This window comes from Ursus americanus, chromosome 4, assembly GCF_024610735.1.
Source record: "Ursus americanus isolate L20-20 chromosome 4, mUrsAme1.1.p, whole genome shotgun sequence".
NCBI lineage: Eukaryota > Metazoa > Chordata > Mammalia > Carnivora > Ursidae > Ursus > Ursus americanus.
Window position 1 is genome coordinate 61,031,599 of NC_142130.1, and position 23,623 is coordinate 61,055,221.

The window sequence follows — 23,623 nt, forward strand, 5'->3', positions numbered from 1 at the left end:
TTTTACTTGTATCTAAATTAATACAACTGGTTCATCATTTATGGAAGATTTTTTTTTTTTTAATTTGGAGCAAAAGCATACTGGTTTCAAAACTATCTCTGTTGAAGTTAAATACATTTATTAATTCTTATGTCAACCCAGTCTCAGTGTTCTTCAAATTTTTCTTTTGTATTTTGAGGACAATTTACATAATGCTGCCAATTACAATTAAAATCTGCGTATCAATTTGTGTTGGAAAATGTGCAGTAATTACTACTGACATATTATGAAGAATTTCATTTCAAAATAAATTCATGTACCTGTTTATCTAGATCACAAATAAGCTTTCCTATCTTTGATGCTACAAATTTTGCTTGCTCATATGGAATGTTATAGCAATGAAATATGTAAATCACACTGCTTTTTTTTTTGTCTTATTGAATATTTGGCAAGCATCCCTTTCATTTCAAAAAAATTTGAATTAACAATACAGTAAATCTTTAGAGCATTCATCCACAACTCAACAAGGGGAATTGGCAAAGAACACAAGATCATTAAATTCATTCTCTCCTCTCTCTCAATAACTTCCATAAACTGGCTGTAATTCATAGCACTTGCATGCATATATTGAATGATTTTAACAACTGTGTACATTATATTTTTAACATAATTGTCTCAAAAACTGAGCACAGATAGTTTTAATATATATTAAAGAGTGGAATGAAACAATAAAGGAAACATCAGTTTTATTCCAATCAGTATGGAATTTTGACCTAACATAACTAGCTGGAGCACCATACATCAGGATAGAAATTAATTTTTCCATAATCTAGCTCAATTTTGTCTTTAGCAGATGGAAAAGATTCAAAAATAAGCTACAATTTCTGTTCTACACAACTAAATGATATTTCTTTGTCGATTCAAATGTCCTCTGAGGAAAAAGCTACCCCAAGTACAGATTGGATGGTATGTCTCATATGATGCATGACTATACATCTAAAGAAAAGTGTTTGCAATTTTTCACATTTTGAGTAAGTGCTTTTTCATATTGTTAAAAAGGTATTATATTCCAAGAGTTTTTATTTTATGGCTTCACTGAAGATATTTCATCCTAGTACTATGTCAGTTTGAGTCTTTCCTCATAATTTTGTAACAGAGTTTCTGAAACTGAAATATTTTTTGTATCCCTCCATATAAAAATGGGGGGTTTTTTGGTACAAGAATCCAAGCCTATTTAGAGCCTACCAAACCTACAAGTTCAAATTCTGTTTAAAAAAACAACTAAATAGGGGTGCCTGGGTGGCTCAGTTGGTTATCTGACTCTTGGTTTTGGGTCAGGTTCTGATCTCATAGGTTGTGAGATCCAGCCCTGAATCAGGCTCTGTGCTCAGAAGGGAGTCTGCTTCAAGATTCTCTCCCTCTGCACCTCGCCTCAATCGCACATTCTCATTCTCTCTATCTCTCATAAATAAATAAATCCTGAAAAAGAAGTCTTACTCAGGGATGCCTGGGTGGTGCAGTTAGTTAAGCCTCTCATTCTTGGTTTCAGCTCAGGTTGTGATCTCAAGTCATGAGATCTAGCCCTGCATTGGGCTCCAAAGCAGAGTCTGCATGGGATTCTCTCTCCCTATATCCCTCCTACTGTGCTCTCTCTCCCTCTAAAATAAATAAATCTTCAAAAAAAAATTCTACTCATACTGCTTTAAATTGGACAAATTTTCTGTATTCTCAGTTTATCTTTTAAATTATTTGAAAGAAATATCCTCAATACTATCCTTATAACAGTTGTCCATAAAAAAAAGTTGTCCATAAAATTTTAATATCACATATAATATCTCAGAGGATATATCACAGAATCTTTGCTTTCCTTCTAAAAATTACAAAAATGTTGCAATATTTTAAAGCACATCAATTACACTTTCCAACTTAGATATTCATGGCCAATATTTTATTATTCTTTTATTTTTTTAATGGTCAATAGAAGTCCTAGCCTCAGCAATCAGACAACAAAAAGAAATAAAAGGCATCCGAATGGGCAAAGAAGTCAAACTCTCATTCTTCGCAGATGACATGATACTCTACGTGGAACACCTGAAAGACTCAACCCCAAAAGGGCTAGAACTCATACAGGAATTCAGTGGCAGGATATAAAATCAATGCACAGAAATCAGTTGCATTTCTATACACTAACAGTGAGACAGAAGAAAGAGAAATTAAGAAGTCGATCCCATTTACCACTGCAGCCAAAACCATAAGACACCTAGGAATAAACCTAACCAAAGAGGCAAAGGATCTGTACTCAGAAAAGTACAGAATGCTCATGAAAGAAACTGAGGAAGACACAAAGAAATGGAAAAAGGTTCCATGCTCATGGATTGGAAGAACAAATATTGTTAAAATGTCTAGACTACCTAGAGCAATCAATACATTCAATGCAATCCCTATCAAAATACCATCCACTTTTTTCACAGAGCTGGAACAAATAATCCTAAAATTTGTATGGAACCCAAAAAGACCCCGAATAGCCAGAGGAATGTTGAAAAAGAAAACCAAAGCTGGTGGCATCACAATTCTGGACATCAAGCTATATTACAGAGCTGTAATCATCATGACTATCTGGTACTAGCACAAAAACAGACACATAGATCAACAGAACAGAATAGAGACCTCAGAAATGGATCCTCAACTCAATGGTCAACTAATCTTCAACAAAGCAGGAAAGAATACCCAATGGAAAAAAATAATATCTTCAACAAACGGTGTTGGGAAAATTGGACAGCCACATGCAGAAGAATGAAACTGGACCATTTTCTTACACCATACACAAAAATAGACTCTGAATGGATGAAAGACCTAAATGTGAGATAGGAATCATCAAAATCCCAGAGGAGAACACAGGCAGCAACCTCTGTGACCTCAGCCGCAGCAACTTCTTGCTAGACACATCTCCAAAGGCAAGGAAAACAAATGCAAAATGAACTATTGGGATTTCATCAAGATAAAAAGCTTTTCCACAGCAAAGGAAACAGTTGACAAAACCAAAAGACAACCGACAGAATAGGAGAAGATATTTGCAAATGTCTTATCAGGTAAAGGGTTAGTATCCAAAATCTAAAAAGAACTTATCAAATTCAACACCCAAAGAACAAATAATTCAATTCGACAAATAATCCAATCAAGAAATGGGCAAAAGGGGCGCCTGGGTGGCTCAGGGCGTGATCCCAGCATTCTGGGATCGAGCCCCACATCAGGCTCCTCCGCTAGGAGCCTGCTTCTTCCTCTCCCACTGCCCCTGCTTGTGTTCCCTCTCTCGCTGGCTGTCTCTGACAAATAAAAAAATAAAATCTTAAAAAAAAAAAAAAAGAAAGAAATGGGCAAAAGACATGGACAGAGAGACATTTCTCCAAAGAAGACATACAAATGGCCAACACACACATGAAAAAATGCTCAACAACACTTGGCATCAAGGAAATACAAATCAAAACCACAATGAGATATCACATCACACCTGTCAGAATGGCTAAAATTAACAAGTCAGGAAATGACAGATGTTGGTGAGGATGGAGAAAAAGGGGAACCCAATCTTACACTATTGGTGGGAATGCAAGCTGGTGCAGCCACTCTGGAAAATAGTACGGAGGTTCCTCAAAAAGTTAAAATTGCACTACTATGGATTTACCCCAAAGATATAAATGTAGTAATCCAAAGGGGCACCTGCACCCCAATGTTTGTAGTAGCAATGTCCACAATAGCCAAACTATGGACAGCACCCAGATGTCCATCTACAGATGAATTGATAAAGATGTGGTATATTTATACAATGGAATACTATGCAGCCATCAAAAAATGAAATCTTGCCATTTACAACATGGAAGGAACTAGAAGGTATTACACCAAGCGAAATAAGTCAATCAGAGAAAGACAATTATCATATGATCTCACTCATAGGTGGAATTTAAGAAACACAAGTGAGGATCATAGGGGAAGAGAGGAAAAAATAAAACAAGACGAAATCAGAGAGGGAGACAAATCATAAGAGACTCTTAATCATAGGAAACAAACTGAGGGTTGCTGGAGGGGAAGGGGTGAGGGGATGGTGATGGACATTAAGGAGGGCACATGATATAATGAACACTGGGTATTATATAGGACTGATGAGTCATTAACCTCTACCTTTGAAACTAATAATACACTATATTGTGTATGCTAATACAAATTTTAAAAAATTTCCTCAAAAAAATGACAATACAAAATATAATCCCCCAAACCAGTGGGTTCTATTATTATTATTGAAAGTAATTAAATACAATACTTTTTTTCTCTAGTGGATAGTCAAAGAAATTACAACTGCTAGGAGAGATGAAGTCTAATTTAAAGTTTAGTAATTAATAAGAGTACCAAGTATCACATACTATGATTCCCCTCATATTACAGTTCTCCATAGCTTTCTGTTATGAATAATATGGTATGGACTCAACATTTTAAAAATCATTTTCAATTTATTACATATCTATTTCATCTTATACTTTTCACTTGATTGAGAAGTGAGTGGTTATACTTCAGCTCATTTTCATATTCTAAAGTACTGCAATTCACACTTCTTTATCAGTGTTACCTTTCAAACACTTCTCACTTTGTAGTGTAAGCCTGGCACAAATCTCAGAATGTGATTCTGACACACCATTTCCTCACTGTAGGAAGAAGTGTTGGGAAGTCATTTTCTACAAGCAACAAAAATAGTTCTATGTCCATCCCTCTATACTTACTGTCTAGAACCAAATAGTTATATAAATACTTATTAGCAAGGCATTTCCTAAAGGCAAAACCTTATACAATTTAAAGAAGAGTGAAGAAAATATGCTGAAGGGGTTTAGACTTTAGGGCACTTACAATCTCAAGGGTTAATTGGAAATTGTAAGTAAATTGAAAGGATCTGTACATAAATGTAATCAAAGAACCCATGCCAGAGGCATAAGAATGCTAAGAACCAACCACTGGTTTAGGGTACAAGCAGGGGTGTTGATATATTGTTAACAGAGATGAGCTCACATAATAGATAGGATATTAACAGAGGTCGGTATGGATGTTGAATGTTCTAAATGACCCAAGCAGCAGGAAGCAAGCTCTGAGAGGCAGAAAATATTGGGTATATTTAAGAAATCGCAAGAGGCAAAGATTACATGGAATTGAAATGCATTATGGTTGTAGTACCTTGGGAAAAAGGAAGGTAATGAAAAAGAGTTCGACATGGACAGAATAGTGAAGGACCTTATGTGACAGCCTGAAGAGTCTGGACTTTGCTCAGGGAGCAACAAGCAGACTTGACCTAAGTGGCAATGATTAAAATGGAATACAGATTTAATTGACAGAAGGGAAACCATCAAGGAATCCCATAACTGATGTTTTGAATATGGACCTCAGGCCATTATTATCCTCAAGTATCAAAAATGTTTATGTTACCAACTATAGCTATTAAAGCACAGTGTGGATGCATAAATGTGAAGAAGGAGGAGGAGGAGGAGGAGGAGAAGGAAAGGAGGAAGAAGAGGAGGAAGAAGAAAGGGAAGAAGAAGGAGGAGGAGGAGGAGGAAGAATAATGGGAGGAGGAGGCAGAGGAGGAGGAAAAGGAGGAGGAGGAAAAGAAGAGGAAAAAGGAGAATTTCAACAAAATAATAATAAAGGTAGGAATGAAACTATTCATTTCAGGGTTACTGTGTGCCAGATGCTCACCATATATCATCCCTCTTTGATGAGGGAACAGATTTTCACAATCATTAACTAACTTGCCAAAGCTGTGCAGTTAGTGACAGACCTTGAGTCTGAGTATGCCTGAGCCCAAGAGTGTGGAACACATGATCATTATCCCTGAGTGTTAAAGCAGTATTTTATTTATTCAACCTGGAAGAGAAATACGTATTTAGACCAAAGAGATAATACAGTTCTATTTCTTTTTTTCCTGAAAGAGTTTAAGGTATAGTTGAGATGATGTTCCAGAGGTTGCTGTTTCCTTAGGAAATGCCTTCTGTAAAATGGACACTCGAGGTCATGTGGATAAATGAAGGAATGAGCCTGGTTCCACCTTCATTCTAATTGTTTTCAGCACCTCACGTTTCATGAATTTAAATAACGTAAAAAATAAATGGCGGTGTACATGGTTCTTATTATATGTACACAGGATCAGTTAATGTGACATGACAATTAATTATGTTTAATGTCACTATATAGTTATTTCAGGTGTTTGGAATCCTGCGAACAAAAGCATCATGAAAGGAAGTCTTATTCTAGGGAACATACACTTTAACTCTTGCTTTACAGATGTATAAACAGAGATTAAAAGAGGCTAATAGAGACTATGTTACTTGCTGATGATCCTATAGTTTGTTAATGTGAAAACCACTTCCGGTGCCTCATATAAGAAATTCACCAATTCACTGGTTCTTTCTCTGTGTGTTTGAGGGCAGGGAGGGGAAGAGGCTGTGGTTGCTGGGAAGGGACTGGAAAAGTGAACTGTAACAGAAGATAAATTGATGAATTTTCCCAGAAAAGGAAAGAAGCCAATGAAAGAGGTTTAAAGAAGAGGTTTTTTGTTGTTGTTTTCCTTTTTTTTCTTTTCCTTTTTTTTTTTAAGAGTCTATTTGACAAAGAACTTACATGGATTTTTTCAGATTAGGAGAAAAAGAAGAACGAGGAGGAGGAAAAGGAAAAGGAGGATGAGAGAGAAGAAGGAGAAAGAGGAGGATCTGGAAAAAAAGAAAAATGGCACCTTATTGCAATAAAATTTAATAATTTGAATATTGATTTTTGAAGAAGGACTGCCAATCCAGCTGGCACAGAAGCAAAATTTAGCTGACAGCACCAAGGAGGAGATGAGAGGGAAATGGAGAATCTGGCCACCAGCCTGTCCCAAACTTCATTCCATTCTCATGAAATGTTCTCCCTTATTTCTTTCCTGAAATGCCAGGCACCCAACTCCCTGTCTTCTCCCTTAGTGATTCATTTTCTTCATCTGTATTAAGCTAAAAATAGGTAAAATATCATTTACAAGTTAATAAAATTAATTTTATAAGCATTTATAGATTAAGAAGCAGCACACTTAAGAAAGAGATTACCTGCTTAACCTACTGGTTTATCCTTTCAATTTTTTAAGTTATTGAAGGTAAAACTCAACACTCAAAACTAAGGCCAAACAACTATTACTACTGCACATATTGTAAATGGAGGGGGAACAATATCTATCAGGGATTTTCTTGTTTTTTTTTTTAAGATTTTTAAAATTTATTTAATAGAGAAAGACAGCACAAGCAGGGGTAGTGGGAAAGGGAGAAGCGGACTCCCCACTGAGCAAGAAGCCTGACACAGGGCTTGATCCAAGGACCCTGGGATCATGACTTGAGCTGAAGGCAAATGCTTAAGCAACTGAGCCACCCAGGAATCCCTAGTGGGGGTTTTCTTAATGATATGTCCTGTCTTTACTTCAGAGACAAATGTCACTTATCAAAAAAGCTTTCTCAAACCAAACTATCAAGAACAGGAGTTAGCAAACTATGCACCAGGGGCCAAATCTGATCTGCCACACTTTTTTTTGTAAAGTTTTATTGGAACACAGATGAACCCATTTATTATATGTCTATGGCTGCTTTCATGCTACTCTGCATTGGAGATCCATAGGGGAAAATGGTTATGTATATTATTAAGGTTTTGATATTATTGTGAAGTTATTCTCCAGATATATCATACCACTTTACATCAACTGGTTTGCTACAGCAGCTCTTTTTCCAGTACCAACTCAGAGGCGGAAAACAAGGCACTTGAGCTCACACAAAGGAACAGATTGTTAAGTGAGATTTAAACTATCAGAGACCTTGCCTTACCAAAGTTTACCTAAATATTAAAAAAAAAAATACAGGTTGTCAAGGGCAAAGACAAAGTAGAGAGAAGACCTGGACATTCCAGAATGTTCCTATACTCTTCTACCCTCAATATGTGATCTCCATTATAGAAGAATAACACGTGAGGTTTGCAAGAGATATTTTGTAAGGTACCACATCTATACATCAGACTTGTAGGAAGTCAGACCACTGTCTCTAGTAATAATCCTTACATAGTGGAGAACATTTAAGTTATGAAATATCACTGTCTTATGCCCAGGAAGTTGTATAGCTTTTTTGGCATTCTCTAGTGAATCATGCATTATGATTTCATAGATTTACTGTAAGTAATGATTAAACAGGGATATTTTGCTAAAGGCATTCTACAAATAAGGACTACTCATAGCAAAGGAAATTCTATCTGATAAGGAGATTACATTGAGTTACCTGACATTTTTCTCCCTAGGCTTGGGAGGGGATCTCTTTCCCCAAGAAGAATTAATGGATCATGAATCTCAGGCAAGCAGCTTTAGATCCTTTTCCTCAGTACTTAAAAGGAATATCTGGTGAATGAGTGACTAAAAGGTGGATAAGTAGAGCCTTATAAACCCCCTCCAAATTTGTCCCAATTCTGAAAACCAAAGGATCTATTAATTAGAAAAATAAACAGATGTTTCTTTAATGCATTTTGGTATAGTTTTATGTGGCTAGAGCATTTCTGCTACAAAATACACAAATACAGAAAACTACTGTTGGAAGAGTAATGACAAAAAGAGAAGCAGGGAGGAAGGAAGCTTCTCTTATTAAAGAGAAATAGAAAATAAAAAGTATGGAGTCAGAAATGTACAGTGTACACTGGATCCTGAGCAACTAGTTTCTCCAAGACAGGTTTCAGAGAAAGGAAGAGATGTGCTAGCAATGCCTGTGAGAACAGTGGTTTTTATGTCTTTCAATTTTGTGACATATCAAATAACAATAAATCTTGATAAATATTTCATGTTCAAAAGTATTAAAAAGATTTTTAAATGGCTCTGTAAATATTCTGTAAAACATATGAAAGAAAAAAATCAATCTGAAAACTTAGAGCCATTGAGAAATATATCTTGGTGATGCTGATTTTTTCTTTTTTAATTAATGGAAGGATACTAAAAAATATAAGAGTAAAATTAAAAGTCCAGATGGGGCAGTCAGGAACACAAATGCTAAGACAGAATTACTGATGTGCAAAACAACTCAAGATCATTTCCAGAATTCAGAGTGAAAAAAAAATGATGCAATGAAATGAAAGATACTAAAAACAGAGAACAGAACTCCAACACATAATTAACTAGTGCTCATAAAAAAAAGATAACACAACAGATTACAAAAAGCAATTTTCAAAGTTATAGAAGACAAATAAATTAACAGAGAACTGTGTATACGTATTAAAAAAGCTACTGCATTCTAAAAGCACTTGCTGGCAACATTTTAAAATTAAAATGACAGAAAAAAAATGATTATGAATCCAGGCAGAGAGAAAGTGCTCTATAAAATATCAAATATCAGAGTAATCTAAATTACAAATTACCAGGAAATCTATGTAGAAATTTTTAAGATTAACAGAAGAACCAAACAAAAAATTGTTACTTAACAAAATATGGGATACAAATTGTTTAAAAGGGTGAAACATAGGAAAATCTATTAATTAATTTAGAATTCTATAACAAAACTGTCAAGACAGTATAAGAAAATTTTAGACAGGTCATACTGACAGACTAAATATACAGATGATGACCCTGTATAAACATAAACTCTGATCTATAACTTGCACTTAGCAGCCCAAGAAATCAACTCATTATCTGTAGTAACCAGCCTAGGAAGCATGCCCACTATTAATATATCAGACTTGTAAGAAGTCAGACCACTATCTCTAGTCACAATCCAGGAAGCCAAACAATAATGCCTGAAACCATTGGCCCAAAATGGCCAGGACATGATTAAATAAGTAACAGCTTCACTAACACTTGTCCCCACTTCCAATCCAACTTAGGGCCAGAGAAAGCCAATTGTGCACTTAACCAATCACATAGGGTGCCCTTCTTCTAGTAAGCCTGCCCACACTTCCCTGTACCAACAGTTTCCATGTAGGGCATACCTGAATCCTTCTCTTTTTTTTTCTGCTATAAACCTTTCTGGGGGCACGTGGGTGGCTCAGTTCGTTAAGGCTCTGACTCTTGATTTCAGCTCCAGTCATGATCTCAAGGTCATGAGATCAAGCCCCACATTGGGCTCCAAGCTGGTTGTGGAGCTTGCTTAAGATTCTCTCTTTCCCTCTCCCTTTGCCCCTCTCCCTCACTCACACTCTCTCTCAAAAAAATAAAAAAAAATAAATTTAAAAAATGTTTCCTACTGTTCTGCTTGCCTTTAAATGTCTGCAAATATGAGTAGTGATGGCTGACCCCTTGCTATAACAAGCTCTGAATAAACAGCCTTCACTTGTTCTCATTTGGTTGGTCTTCATTTATTTCTATAATACTTTTGAATATAGATTTATAATTACACAGTCTGTTTTAAAAACCTGAATGTGTTAGGGCATAATCACAACATATTATGACCAACAAGGAATTACTGATAGTGTCAAGATCATTTAATATCAAGCCAACTGAAAGAGCAGGTTTGGAATATGCATATAAAGAATTTCTACAAATTAAAAAAAAAGAGTGCTCAATAGAACAATGAGCAATGCTTATGAAAGGCAAATCATAAATAAGGAAATCCAGGAGGTCAATAAACATGTAAAGACGTTTAAGGTAGCTAGCAATAAGAGAGGTAAAAATTTAAAATACAGTACAAGGAGATCATTTTATTAATATGAACCACATTATTAGTATAAGCCATGAATGAAAAAGTCTGAAAATTATGTATTGCTGGTGAGACTATGGAACAGTGCAAACTTTCATGCATTACTTGTGGGCATATATAATAGTAAAATTACCTTAAGGAGCAATTTAGTAATATCCAGTAAATTTTAAAATGTTTTAACATTATAACCCTATACTGTTCAATGTGGCTACTGAGTGCTTGAAATGTGACTAGTCTGAGTTCTGATGTGCTGTTAAGTGTTAAATTCAACAGATTTTAAAGACAGATATATATGTGTATGCACACACATTTATATAACTCACACTAATATTTGTCATATTAATTTAAGGTTTATCGAAATTGACACTATTAACATTTTAGACTGGGTAATTCTTTGTCAAAGGTTATCCTTTGCATTGTATGATTTTTAGCTGCATCCCTGGCCTCTACCTAGTCATGACCTAGAACCCCTAAAACATCCACCCAGACAGTCAAAAATGTCTGCAGAGGCGCCCGGGTGGCTCAGTTAGTTAAGCATCTGACTCTTGACTTCAGTTCAGGTCATGATCTCAGGGTTGTGGGAAAGAGTCCAGGCTGGGGCTCTGTACTCAGAATGGAGCCTGCTGGAGATTCTCTCTCCCTCTCCCTCTACCCTTCCCCCTGCACTCAATAAATAAATTAATTAATTAGTTAATTATTTAAATCTTAAAAAAAAATGTCTACAGACATTGCCAAATATCCCCTTGGAGGCAAATCAACCTTGGTTGAGAACAAGTCTTAATTACATGTTGAAATGGTAAGCTTTTAGATACATGGTGTTAAAGAAAAAATACTATCAAAATGAATTTTACCTATTTCTTTTTACTTCCTAATGTGGTTACAAGAAAATTTAAAATTATATATGACTCACATTATGTCTTTATTGGACAACAGTGTTACAATTATCAATTCCACTCTAAGTAAGACAGTGTTTTCCAAATGCTTAATGTACATAAAACTTATCTGAGATTTTATATAATTCAGACTATGGTTTAGCGTATTTGAGATAGGGTGAGATTTTGCATTCCTAACAAGATCTGAGGTTACACTGATGCTGTAAATCCACGGATCAAATATTTCACAGCATGACTCTTTCAAATACCTACAAGTGCAAAATAGGACACGAAAAAGAATATGCATGGTACTATAGTTAATAATACTGTATGGCATATTTGAAAGTTGCTAAGAGAATAAATCTTAAGTTTTCATCACAAGAAAGAAAAATTTTGTAACTATGTATAGGGACAGATGTTAACTAGACTTACTGCAGTGGTAGTCTTTCAATATGTACAAACATTGAATCCTTATGTTGTTTATCTTAACTAATACATTATACATCAATTACACGTCTGTTAAATTTTTTAAACAATGTCAATGCATATATGTGCATTGATGTGCAGTGTGTGTGACAATATGTAAATTAACTATTCAACTAAAAAATAATAAATTGTAATAAATTCACATTATGCAGTTATACAGTATATATATCTATGTATATATGTATAATATACATATATGTATACACATACACACACACACACACAAAGCCCTGGAAATGAAATGACCTATCTATAAAGTATTTTATAACAAGGATAAATCTTAAAAACAGTCCAGATCAAAAATTACACATTTCAAAAAAAACATATACGAAGCTTTAAAACATCCAGAAAAATAGATTTTTATGGTTCTTTAAATATTTAAGAAATTTTTAAAAAGTAGACAAGTGACTTACAGCAAATTTATGACAGTGATTGCTCCTCGGAAGTACAAGATAGGATTGAGATCCTGGATGGTTATATGCAATGGGACTAGCATTTATATCAAAATGTTTTACTTCTTTAACATATGAAATAAATGTAACCAAAGAAGATGATTTGATAAAGCTGGAAAGTGGTTAAAAACTTTCACCAACATATTATCTGCCTTTCTCTATAGGTTTGAAATATTTCATAATTAAAATAAACAAATGCACAAATAAATAAAAGAATGGTGTAAGAAGTCTGGCAATGACCTTCCTGGAAACCTATAAACTACCAAGACTGAAACAGGAAGAAATTGATTTTTTAAACAGACCGATTAATTATGAAGAATTTGAAGCAGTGATCAAAAACCTCCCCAAAAACAAGAGTTCAGGGCCTGATGGGTTCCCCGGGGAATTCTACCAAACATTCAAAGAACTAATACCTATTCTCCTGAAGCTGTTTCAAAAAATAGAAACAGAAGGAAAACTACCAAACTCATTCTATGAGGCCGGTATTACTTTGACCCCCAAACCAGGCAAAGACCCCATCAAAAAGAAGAATTATACACCAATATCCCTAATTAATATGGACGCCAAAATTCTCAACAAGATCCTAGCTAATAGGATCCAACAGTACATTAAAAGGATTATCCATCATGACCAAGTGGGATTCATCCCTGGGATGCAAGGGTGGTTCAATATTCGCAAATCAATCAGTGTGATAGATCATATCAACAAGAAAAGAGTCAAGAACCACATGATCCTCTCAACTGATGCAGAAAAAGCATTTGACAAAATACAGAATCCTTTCCTGATTAAAACCCTTCAGAGTGTAGGGATAGAGGGTACATTCCTCAATCTCATAAAAACCATCTATGAAAAGCCTACAGCAAATATCATTCTCAATGGGGAAAAGCTGAAAGCCTTTCCCTTAAGATCAGGAACACGACAAGGATGCCCACTCTTACCATTATTATTCAACATAGTACTAGAAGTCCTTGCAACAGCAATCAGACGACAAAAAGGGATCAAAGGTATCCAAATCAGCAGAGAAGAAGTTAAACTGTCCTTCTTCGCAGATAACATGATACTCTATATGGAAAACCCAAAAGAATCCACCCCCCAAACTACTAGAAGTTATAGAGCAATTCAGTAATGTGGCGGGATACAAAATCAATGCTTAGAAATCATTTACGTCTCTATACACGAACAATGAGACTGAAGTAAGAGAAATTAGGGAATCCATTCCATTTACAATAGCACCAAAAATCATACATTATCTCGGAATTAACCAGTGACGTAAAGGATCTATATTCTAGAAACTAAAAATCACTCTTGAAAGACGTTGAAGAAGACACAAAAAATGGAAAAATATTCCATGCTCACGGATCGGAAGAATTAACATAGTTAAAATGTCTATGCTATCCAGAGCAATCTACACTTTCAATGCCACCCCAATCAAAATACCAATGACGTTTTTCAAAGAACTGGAACAAACAGCCCTTAAATTTGTGTGGAAACAGAAAAGGCCCCAAATCGCCAAGGAATTGTTGAAAAGGAAAAACAAAGCTGGGAGCATCACTTTGCTGGATTTCAAGCTATACTATAAAGCTGTGATCACAAAGACAGCATGGTACTCACACAAAAACAGACACATACACCAATGGAACAGAACAGAGAACTCAGAAATGGACCCTCGACTCTTTGGGCAACTAATCTTTGACAAAGCAGGAAAAAACATCCAGTGGAAAAAAGACAGTCTCTTCAATAAATGGTGCTGGGAAAATTGGGCAGCTATATGCAAAAGAATGAAACTTGACCACTCTCTCACACCATACAAAAAGATAAAATCCAAATGGATGAAAGAGTACGATGTGAGACAGGAATCCATCAAAATCCTAGAGGAGAACATAGGCTGCAACCTCTTTGACATTGGCCAAGCAACTTTTTTCATGACACATCTCCAAAGGCAAGAGAAACAAAAGAAAAAATGAACTTGTGGGACTTCATGAAGATAAAAAGCTTCTGCACAGCCAAGGAAACAGTCAAAAAACTAAGAGGCAGCCCACGGAATGGGAGAAGATATTTGCAAATGACAGTACAGATAAAAGATTAGTATCCAAGATCTACGAAGAACTTCTCAAACTCAATACATGTGAAACAAATAATCAAATGAAAAAATGGGCAGAAGATATGAACAGACACTTTTCCAATGAAGACATACAAATGGCTAACAGAAACATGAAAAAAAAATGTTCAAAATTATTAGCCATCAGGGAAATTCAAATCAAAACCACATTGAGATACCACCTTACGCGTTAGAATGGCAAAAATTGACAAGGCAGGAAACAACAAATGTTGGTGAGAATGTGGAGAAAGGGGATCCCTCTTACACTGTTGGTGGGAATGCAAGTTGGTACAGCCACTTTGGAAAACAGTGTGGAGGTCCCTTTAAAAGTTAAAAATTTAGCTACCCTATGATCCAGCCATTGCACTACTGGGTATTTACCCCATAGATACAGACGTAGTGAAGAGAAGGGCCATATGCACCCAATGTTCATAGCAGCATTGTCCACAATAGCTAAATCGTGGAAGGAGCCGAGATGCCCTTCAACAGATGACTGGATTAAGAAGATGTGGTCCATATATACAATGGAATATTACTCAGCTATCAGAAAGAACGAGTTCTCAACATTTGCTGCAACATGGACGGGACTGGAGGAGATTATGCTAGTGAAATAAGTAAAGCAGAGAAAGACAATTATCATATGGTTTCACTCATTTATGGAACATAAGGAATAGCAGAGAGATCAGTAGGAGAAGGAAGGGAAGAATGAAGGGGGGGTTAACAGAAGGGGGAATGAACCATGAAAGACTATGGACTCTGGGAAACAAACTGAGGGCTTCAGAGGGGAGGGGGGTGGGGGATTGGGATAGGCCTGTGATGGGTATTAAGGAAGGCACATATTGCGTGGTGCATTGGGTGTTATATGCAAGTAATGAATCATGGGACATTACATCAAATCTAGGGATGAACTGTATGGTGACTAACATAACATAATAAAAATTTATTTTAAAAAAAGAAGCCTGGAAATGAATATTGAAATAGAAAATATGGAATTTTTAAAATATTTTAACAGACTTTAAAACTCAATGGAAATTTATTGCTCCTGAAAAAACTATGTATCTCATAGAAATAAGTATTTCTTGTGAACTTGTAAAGCCACAAATTGATACCAAAAGGTGGACAAGAGTACAACAGCAAAATTGTGTGCTAGATAATTAATCTAAAATAGAGAAGATAAAGCAAGTTTCATTTTTCATTTTTAAAACATTTGTTTTAAGTTGATTATAAAAGGAATTCATATTCATTAAAGATTTAGAAAAGATTAAAAATCTACTTATTTCCTAAACATTCCATTATAACTATTTTCTAGTATTAAACACTTTTCTTCATCATTTTGGTGTTTACTTCCAGTCACTTCATCTTTCTCATACGTATGAAATAGATTTTGCACGAATACAAAGACACACATATACATATATGCATAATTTCAATGTTTTACAAGGAGCATGTGATGTCATATAATGCAAGTATATTTTCACTTAAATCAAAAACGTTATATTATCTCTCTTTTCATTGGTCTCTCATTGAAAATGTCCTGTTTGAAATTTAAATACAGTAGTTTAGCTATCTCCTCTTTGTTCATCTTTGTTCTTCCAACCCATGCTCAGGATCACTATCAACGCCTAACTATTCTCAACAAGATATTTTCCTGAAGAAAGTAGTTCTATTCCTGAAATGAATGTAGATGCAATATTAGAAATAACAATTTTTTTCACTAGGAAAAATATCACATGTATGGATCATAGTGTATTTAAACACTTCTATAAAAGAAAATCTAGATTTTTTTCCCCCAATCCCTCACTATTGTAAAGAAACACAAAGCTTACTTGTTTATATAACTCTATGTAGTCATGATGATTTCTTTAAGATAATTTTGAAGAAAGATGACCATAGGGCAAACAGTTATGTATGTTATTTCCTCCCCCAAGTTATATATATTATTAAGATTTTGATACTACTGTCAAGTTATCAACCAGATGTGTCATTCCACTTTACATCAATTGCTTGGATCAAAATGAGACAACTCATAGGATCCACCTTCTACTTTCCAACTCTACTATGATCCATTCTCATGTCTAGCCCTTTCAATTTAAGGAGAAAGGCATTAATGAGATGCAAGTAATATCTTTTTCCATTACTTTTCAGATCATCTCTTTTTTCAAATGTAGTGAATTTTGAGACTTATGTTTTTGAAATCTGGTCTCATCTATACAAGATTTGGCAGAAATTTCTTGGCCTTTCCAGCATGACACATGTTATTCCTTATTTAAAATTTTTATTGGTGTCTTAATAGAAGCTGGAAGAGAAACAGGGTTGGATAACCACTGTTTATGAATTTTCCCCATAAGTTTGATGCAGTTTTATTTTCAAATTAGAAAATACTGGTTGAAGAATTCCTTTGAAGAAATCTTGAAAGTAGACACTGTTATAATTAAGAACAAAATAACTGCCAATACATTAGAAAAGTTAAAAGCAACTAAGTCATAGCCCAAAAAAGAAAAAAAAGGAAAGAAGTGAAAAGAAACTACAATGAGGTATAAAGTTTAGAAAATAAGCTAAGAAATGGAAAATTAAACATGTAAATTATATCAATAAATAAGTCATTTGAACTCCTTAGTTTAACTTAATTCCGTAAATATTTATTGAATACTTAAAATGTGCCAGGTACCACTACATCCTGAGGAGTTAGTGGTAAACAAGATTGACACAGGACCCCCCACTCCTGAAACTTAGTCTAGTGGAGAGCATATTAAACATGTAATTACAAAGTGATGTGTGTCACAAAAAAAGAAGTTCAGGGTGCATAAAGCATATGTCAAGGGTTTTCTACATGGGTTGGAGAAAGCCATGAATACATTATCACATACATAAGTTTTTCCTCATCATCACTGATCAGATACATTAGCCAACATCACATTTAATACTGAAATACTAGAAAGAATCACTGTTAACATAAGAAATAAGACAAGGATGACTGCTGTCATCAATAACAGTTTTATACATATTCTCACCAAGACAAAAGGTACAGAGAACAATTCAATCTTAAGGGAAAGAAGCAAACTGATGAAATGTTGCTTATTTCAGAGAATTAAAAGAAGATGAAGAGCTTCAATAGCATTATTCAATATCAACACTGTTTTAAGGCATGCACTCTATGCCAAGGACTAGGTTTAAAAAAAAAAAAAACATAGTGAGCAGGAGTTTTCAGTATAGTAAGTGAAAACAGACAAGAAATGATTACTTTATAATGGGTTAAGAGCAGTACAAAGAGTTAACACAGTTTTATGATAATAGGAAAGCCAACTAACCCCTTCATAAATGCATCAGGAAGAGGCTTTCCAGAAGTTTCAAGACAAAACAGAGCCCTGTAGGATAAAAAATGTATAGATGGGAAGATATTTCTGGACAGCAAAATTTTCTATTTAAAAGTGTAGGATGTGAGGCCAGCAAAATAAAAGCAAAAATAAACTATTGGGACTATACCAAAATAAAAAGTTTCTGCACAGCGAATGAAAAAAAAATCAACAAAATTAAAAGGTAACCTACTGAACAGGAGAGAATATTCACAAATGACATTTCTGACAAAGGGTTAGTATCCAAAATATAAAAGAACTGATACAAGTCAATATCCAAAAAACAAATAATCCAATTGAAAATGGGCAGACGACATGAACAGGCATTTCTCCAAAGAAGACATACAACTGCCTGACAGACACATGAAAAGATGCTCAACATTACTCATCATCAGAAAAATGCAAATCAAAACTACAATGAGATATTACCTCACACTTGTCAGAATGGGTAAAATAGAAAACACAAGAAACAACAAGTGCTGGGGAGGATGTGGAGAAAGGGGAACTCTAGTGCACTGTTGGGAATGTGAACTGGTGCAACCACTGTAGAAAACAGTATGGAGTTTCCTCAAAAAATTAAAAATTGAACTATACTATGATCCAGTAATCACACTACTGGGTATTTACCCAAAAAATACAGAAACAGTGATTCAAAGGAAGATATGCACCCCTATGTTTACTGCAGCAATATCTGCAATAGCAAAAATATGGAAGCAGCCAAAGTGTCCATCAACAGATGAATGGATAAAGAAGATATATACCACATTGTGTGTGTGTGTATATACATATACATATAATAATATTTCATTGTGTGTGTATATACGTATATATACATATATATATATACGTATATACACACACACACAATGAAATATTATTCAGCCATAAAGACTGAAATCTTGCCATTTGCAACAACATGGATAGAGTTAGGGAATATAATGCTAAGTGAAATAAGTCAGTGAGAGAAAGGCAAATACCATATGATTTCACTCATATGTGGAATTTAAGATACAAAACAAATAAGCAAAGGAAAAGAAAAAGAGAAAGAGATAAACCAAGAAATAGACTCTTAACTATAAAGAACAAACTGATGGTTACCAGAGTCAAGGGAGTGAGGGGATGAAGGAAATAGGGGATGGGAATTAAAGAGTACACTTAACATAATGGGGGAAAAAAGAGATTGAATAAAATGATAAACAAAAAAAGTGTAGGATGTAACAGAGACCTTGGCACATTCTGTGCATTTTAAAGCAATTAGTATGGCTGTAGCATCCAGTAGGAGACTGGAGAAGAACAAGAAATAAGTTCTGAGAGGCTATCATATATAGTTCAATTACACAAAAAATTTAGAATTTCCCAAGAAAACACTGGGCAATGATGAAAGGATTCTAAGCAGTGGAATGGCATTATCAAATTTGTGTTTCAAATGCATTCAAAAGATAGAAGTGCATGTTTAGAAGTAAGGGCAGTAATCCAGGTGACAAACGGTTGTGATCACAACTAGGATAATGGTCATGGGGTTGGAGGAAAAAGCTGGATTCTAGAGATAATAGGCCACAGAACTCATGGACTTAGAGAGGGGCTGGCAATGAGAAAAAGTCAAACATGACTCCAGGATGAACGGTGCTACATCCATTTAAATAGGAACACCAGGGGGCAAGGATTGTAAATGTAATGATCCAAATTGTAAATGTAAAGATAATTCTGGTTTCATCACGTTGAGTTTGAGATGACTGTGCAATATTCAACTTGGAAATGTCCAGTATACAGTCAGAAAGATATTAGTGGAGCAGAATTTTGAGTCATCAGTGCATGCAAGAGATACTAATTCTAGCCCTTGGGGATTGAGATGATCACTTAAGGTGAGTAGATAAGACAATTAACTCCCTTCTCTTCCCACTACCAGTAGACCCAGTGGAACAAAAACATTTTTGAAACATTTTTATTAACCCATTTTGGATGTATAGATAGAAGTGATAAACAGGTACTTCAGAGCCTATAATTTAAATATTGGCACAGAGCCTATAATTTAAATAGTGGCACAGGCAATAGGTAGGGTTATTTGTACTAGTTAGTTCTTCTCTCCTGAGATTTGTTAACTAAGGTTGAATAAATCATTGGATTTCAGAGTGTGGGATCTTAGCATAGAAGAACTTTCCCTAGAAACACATAACTAGAAAGAGATTCACATAACTAGAGAAAAGATTCCTCTTTATATACATTCTTACCTGTTGAACATGATCTGAATTTTCTTTAGAGACAGGGAAACAGATTAGCATAAATTGGCTTAAGGATACTGTCATTACTATGTTTTATGAGGAAGGAGAATAACAATGAGCTAGATACTGTTCAGGACAAGACAGATGAGGTATTTCTGGTTTATGGCCAATTATGATTAATTCATGTAACAATGATTCTACAATGGCTACTATAAGCCGGGCATTTGGTTAAAAACCTGGGATTCAGTTTTGCCTTCTAGGAGATCATAGTCTATTATTTAACTAGAAAATAGACTTAAGAGTTTTAGTTCCCCTTAGCTAGGTGCTTCATCGGCTAAACTATACAGTCACAGTTATTGCTGAGAATTTTAATAAGCATAATAGGAAATCAATCTCTAGTTTCAAAGAACTAAGAGGTCAATTGCTTTCAAAGAAACAAAAAGTTAATTTAATCAATATTTCTCTCATTTTGAAACTGTCTGGAAAAATTTGAACAGTATTTTTGGCCCCTTTGTCCCTTTTACTGTGGTGCTATTCCTCATAGGCCTTGTTTTGGGAGGTCGTGATTGACTTTGTTGTGGTTTTCCAGGAAGTGGCTGGTGATTTTTATTACATATAAACTCAAGCCAGGAGACCCCTGGAGGCAACCGGTGGTAACTAAGTACCTTAGTGAATACACAACCCGAGAGAGTAGATGTGGTAGACTCTTTGGAAGGAGGGGTTAAGGAAGGTGGAGTTGAAGAGGAGGAAGAAGATGATGAAGAGGAGGAGGAGGAGGATGTGGAGGAGGAGGAGGATTGAGGCGGGGACTGTGGCTGAAAATTACTACTTTTCTTAACATAAAGCAGCCAGTCAATAGCCTGGGGTTGTTGGCTTACAACTTTGTTTTCAGGGGCTACTGTCAGCCATTTGTTCATATTTAGCTCCTGTGTGATATCAGGTTCAGATGGAGAGAAAATTTGGATCTTCTCCATTCCTTCAAGGTTGTCTTCAGGGGCTTCATCAGGTTGATTTTCTTTCACAGGGGATGGGAGACAAGATGAGACAGAAGTCTCTGGTAGGGAAAGGAGAAAAACTAATTTCACGTCCATTTCTCCCTCAGAACCAAGTTCAGGTGTTGGTATGACAAACAGTGTTGCACTGCGAGGATCTTTCCTTCCTGTAAGATGGTTACACTGAGATTTTACGCAGGAAGCACAAGCTAAGCAAACCATGTAATTTGATGAAAGACGGGGACCAGGATGAGGATTAGGCCTTCCCCTCATCCTTCGAAAGAGAATCTGCCTACAGAGATCCCTCTGGATTCTGGTCTTGGAGACAGAATTGACAATTTTATTTACAACATCATCAGGGACAGTTCCACCTCTAACAATGCAGGGGTAAATATAATTTAAGCTCCATGGAATTTCTTTATTTGATTCTGTTTTGGCAGAAAGATCAAAGCTGCTTTTACTTTGGAATCTGGAGCCCAATGTTGAAGCAGCTATATTTCTGATGAAGTGTTTGGAGCTTGATAATGACTGACCTGAGACATTTGGTTTAGAATGGGGTGAAGATAAATCTGTGGCTTTCTGTTTGTCATTTGGTGAAGAGGTGTTCTGAAACTTGGAGTGACAAACTGGTGAGCTCAGGGTCCTGAAGTCACGGTTTAGTGTAAGTACCGTCTGAGATTTGGATGAGAACAATGGCAAACTCTGAGTCTGATGGACAGAATGTGCTAAAGGTGATTTCCTCAGTTTTGAGGGGGACAATGGTAAGCTCAGAACACAGGAACTAGAATTCAATGCAGGTGCTGTCTGAGGTCTAGAGTCAGGTAATGGTGAGCTCAGAGCCATTTGATTGGATTCCAATGAACGTGATGACAGAAGCATGTCATTTATTTGAGGTGTAGAACTGAGTGACGGTGAGCTCAAAGATCTTTGACTGTGCTCTAATAAAGATGTCCAAAGGCTATCCAATGAAGATGCTTTCTGAGGCTTGGATTGTGGTAATGTTGAGCTGAGCGCTCTTTGATTAGGTCCCAAAGAAGATGATGTCCGGAGGATGTCCACGGAAGGTGTTTCTTGATGTTTGGGGGGGAGTAATGAACTTGATACTCTTTGATTAGACTTCTGTGAAGGTGACGTCCAGCAAAAGTCTGGTGAAGATGTAGTCTGAGGTTTGGGAAGGGGTAATTGTGAGCTCGAATTTGTTTGGCTTGACCCCAACGATGAAGATGTCTTATTAAGTTCAAGTGAAGATGTTGTCTGAGGTTTATGGTGTATCACAGGTGAGCTCAGGGCTCTCCGATTAGGCCACAGTGAAGTTCTCTGGTGGAGGTCTAGTGAAGGTGTGGCCTGACGTTTGGATTGGGATACTGGTGCTTTCAGAGCCCTGTTATAGAAGCCCTGTGAAATTGTGTCCTGAGACTTGGCAGAGGACAACACTGAGCAGCTCTGCACCATCTGCTTAGAGCTAACTGGAGGTGCTGCAAGGCGATTACTATGGGACTGCACTCCAGCCACAGGCTGGTTATTAGGTTGATTTAATTTTTCCCCTGAGTATTGATGTGTTAATGAATTGGTTGTGGCCATTTGGTAAGAGTGTTCTAATGGCACAAAGTGTTGATCATAATATGCCAACGGTACCATCTTGTGCTAGTGGTAGAGGTCTTTTTGAAAGCAGCTGGCTTGTGGGATATTTGCGAGTCTTTTAGATGGATTCATTGGACAATGAATATTTTAAAATAAATAGTCCTTGGTAGTTTCTAACTTCTATCTTGTTTCCTTACTGTTAATTCCCAAATATTATAGAGTGTCTCAAAATTCAGATATAGATGAAGTTGAAAAAATTATCACCATTTGAGATTCTCTGCTATCTTCTCTTTCATTACCTAGAGGCTTTTTTTTTTTTCCTCTTGAGGAAATAATGCCTGTTAATAAAATAGTGAAGAGAGTTCAGAAGAGATCCTGATAGGGATATTAATTTTCTCAAACAATTTGTTGTAGTGACTAGAGCATGGGCTTTATGTTAAACCCTAGCCATTTACTCTGTGTGTAACTTTTGAAATAAACTTTCTAAACCCCATTTATCTATCTGTAAAATAGATAAATATTTAATTTATTGAGCTAAAAACTAACTAAGATACAAAGTGTGTAACATTGTCTAGGATATAATAAAAGTTAATAGCCATTTCTGGTACTTTTTTGATAACAGCTTTAGTAAAACAAACAAAAAAACAAACAAAATAATCTATGATAAGTTTGTTGCATGAAATAAGAGAATCTTAGAGAAAAGTGAAAAGGAAGTTCTGAAATGTTGGTTTTCAGTTTAGATTCAATTACCTATTATTCTAGTTGAAAGTCTATTGCATACTTTAATCCTGTTCTTATTTGTCACAATTGTAGCTTTTGAAACTGTGACTACTACCTTTTAAAACTAATGTCTTTGTTCATGTGCCTTATTTCTTCTATTCT

General features: G+C 35.6%; 1 protein-coding gene across 1 annotated transcript; it reads right to left on the minus strand.

Moving 5' to 3' along the window:
• Positions 1 to 20,560: 20,560 nt before the first annotated feature.
• CSNK2A2IP (casein kinase 2 subunit alpha' interacting protein) lies at positions 20,561 to 23,054 on the minus strand. Its single transcript, XM_045785665.2, is given in 2 exon segments — positions 20,561 to 20,644; positions 20,646 to 23,054. Coding segments are annotated over 2 exon segments (2,181 nt in total). The 5' UTR covers positions 22,799 to 23,054; the 3' UTR covers positions 20,561 to 20,616.
• Between the last annotated feature and the right edge of the window lie 569 nt (positions 23,055 to 23,623).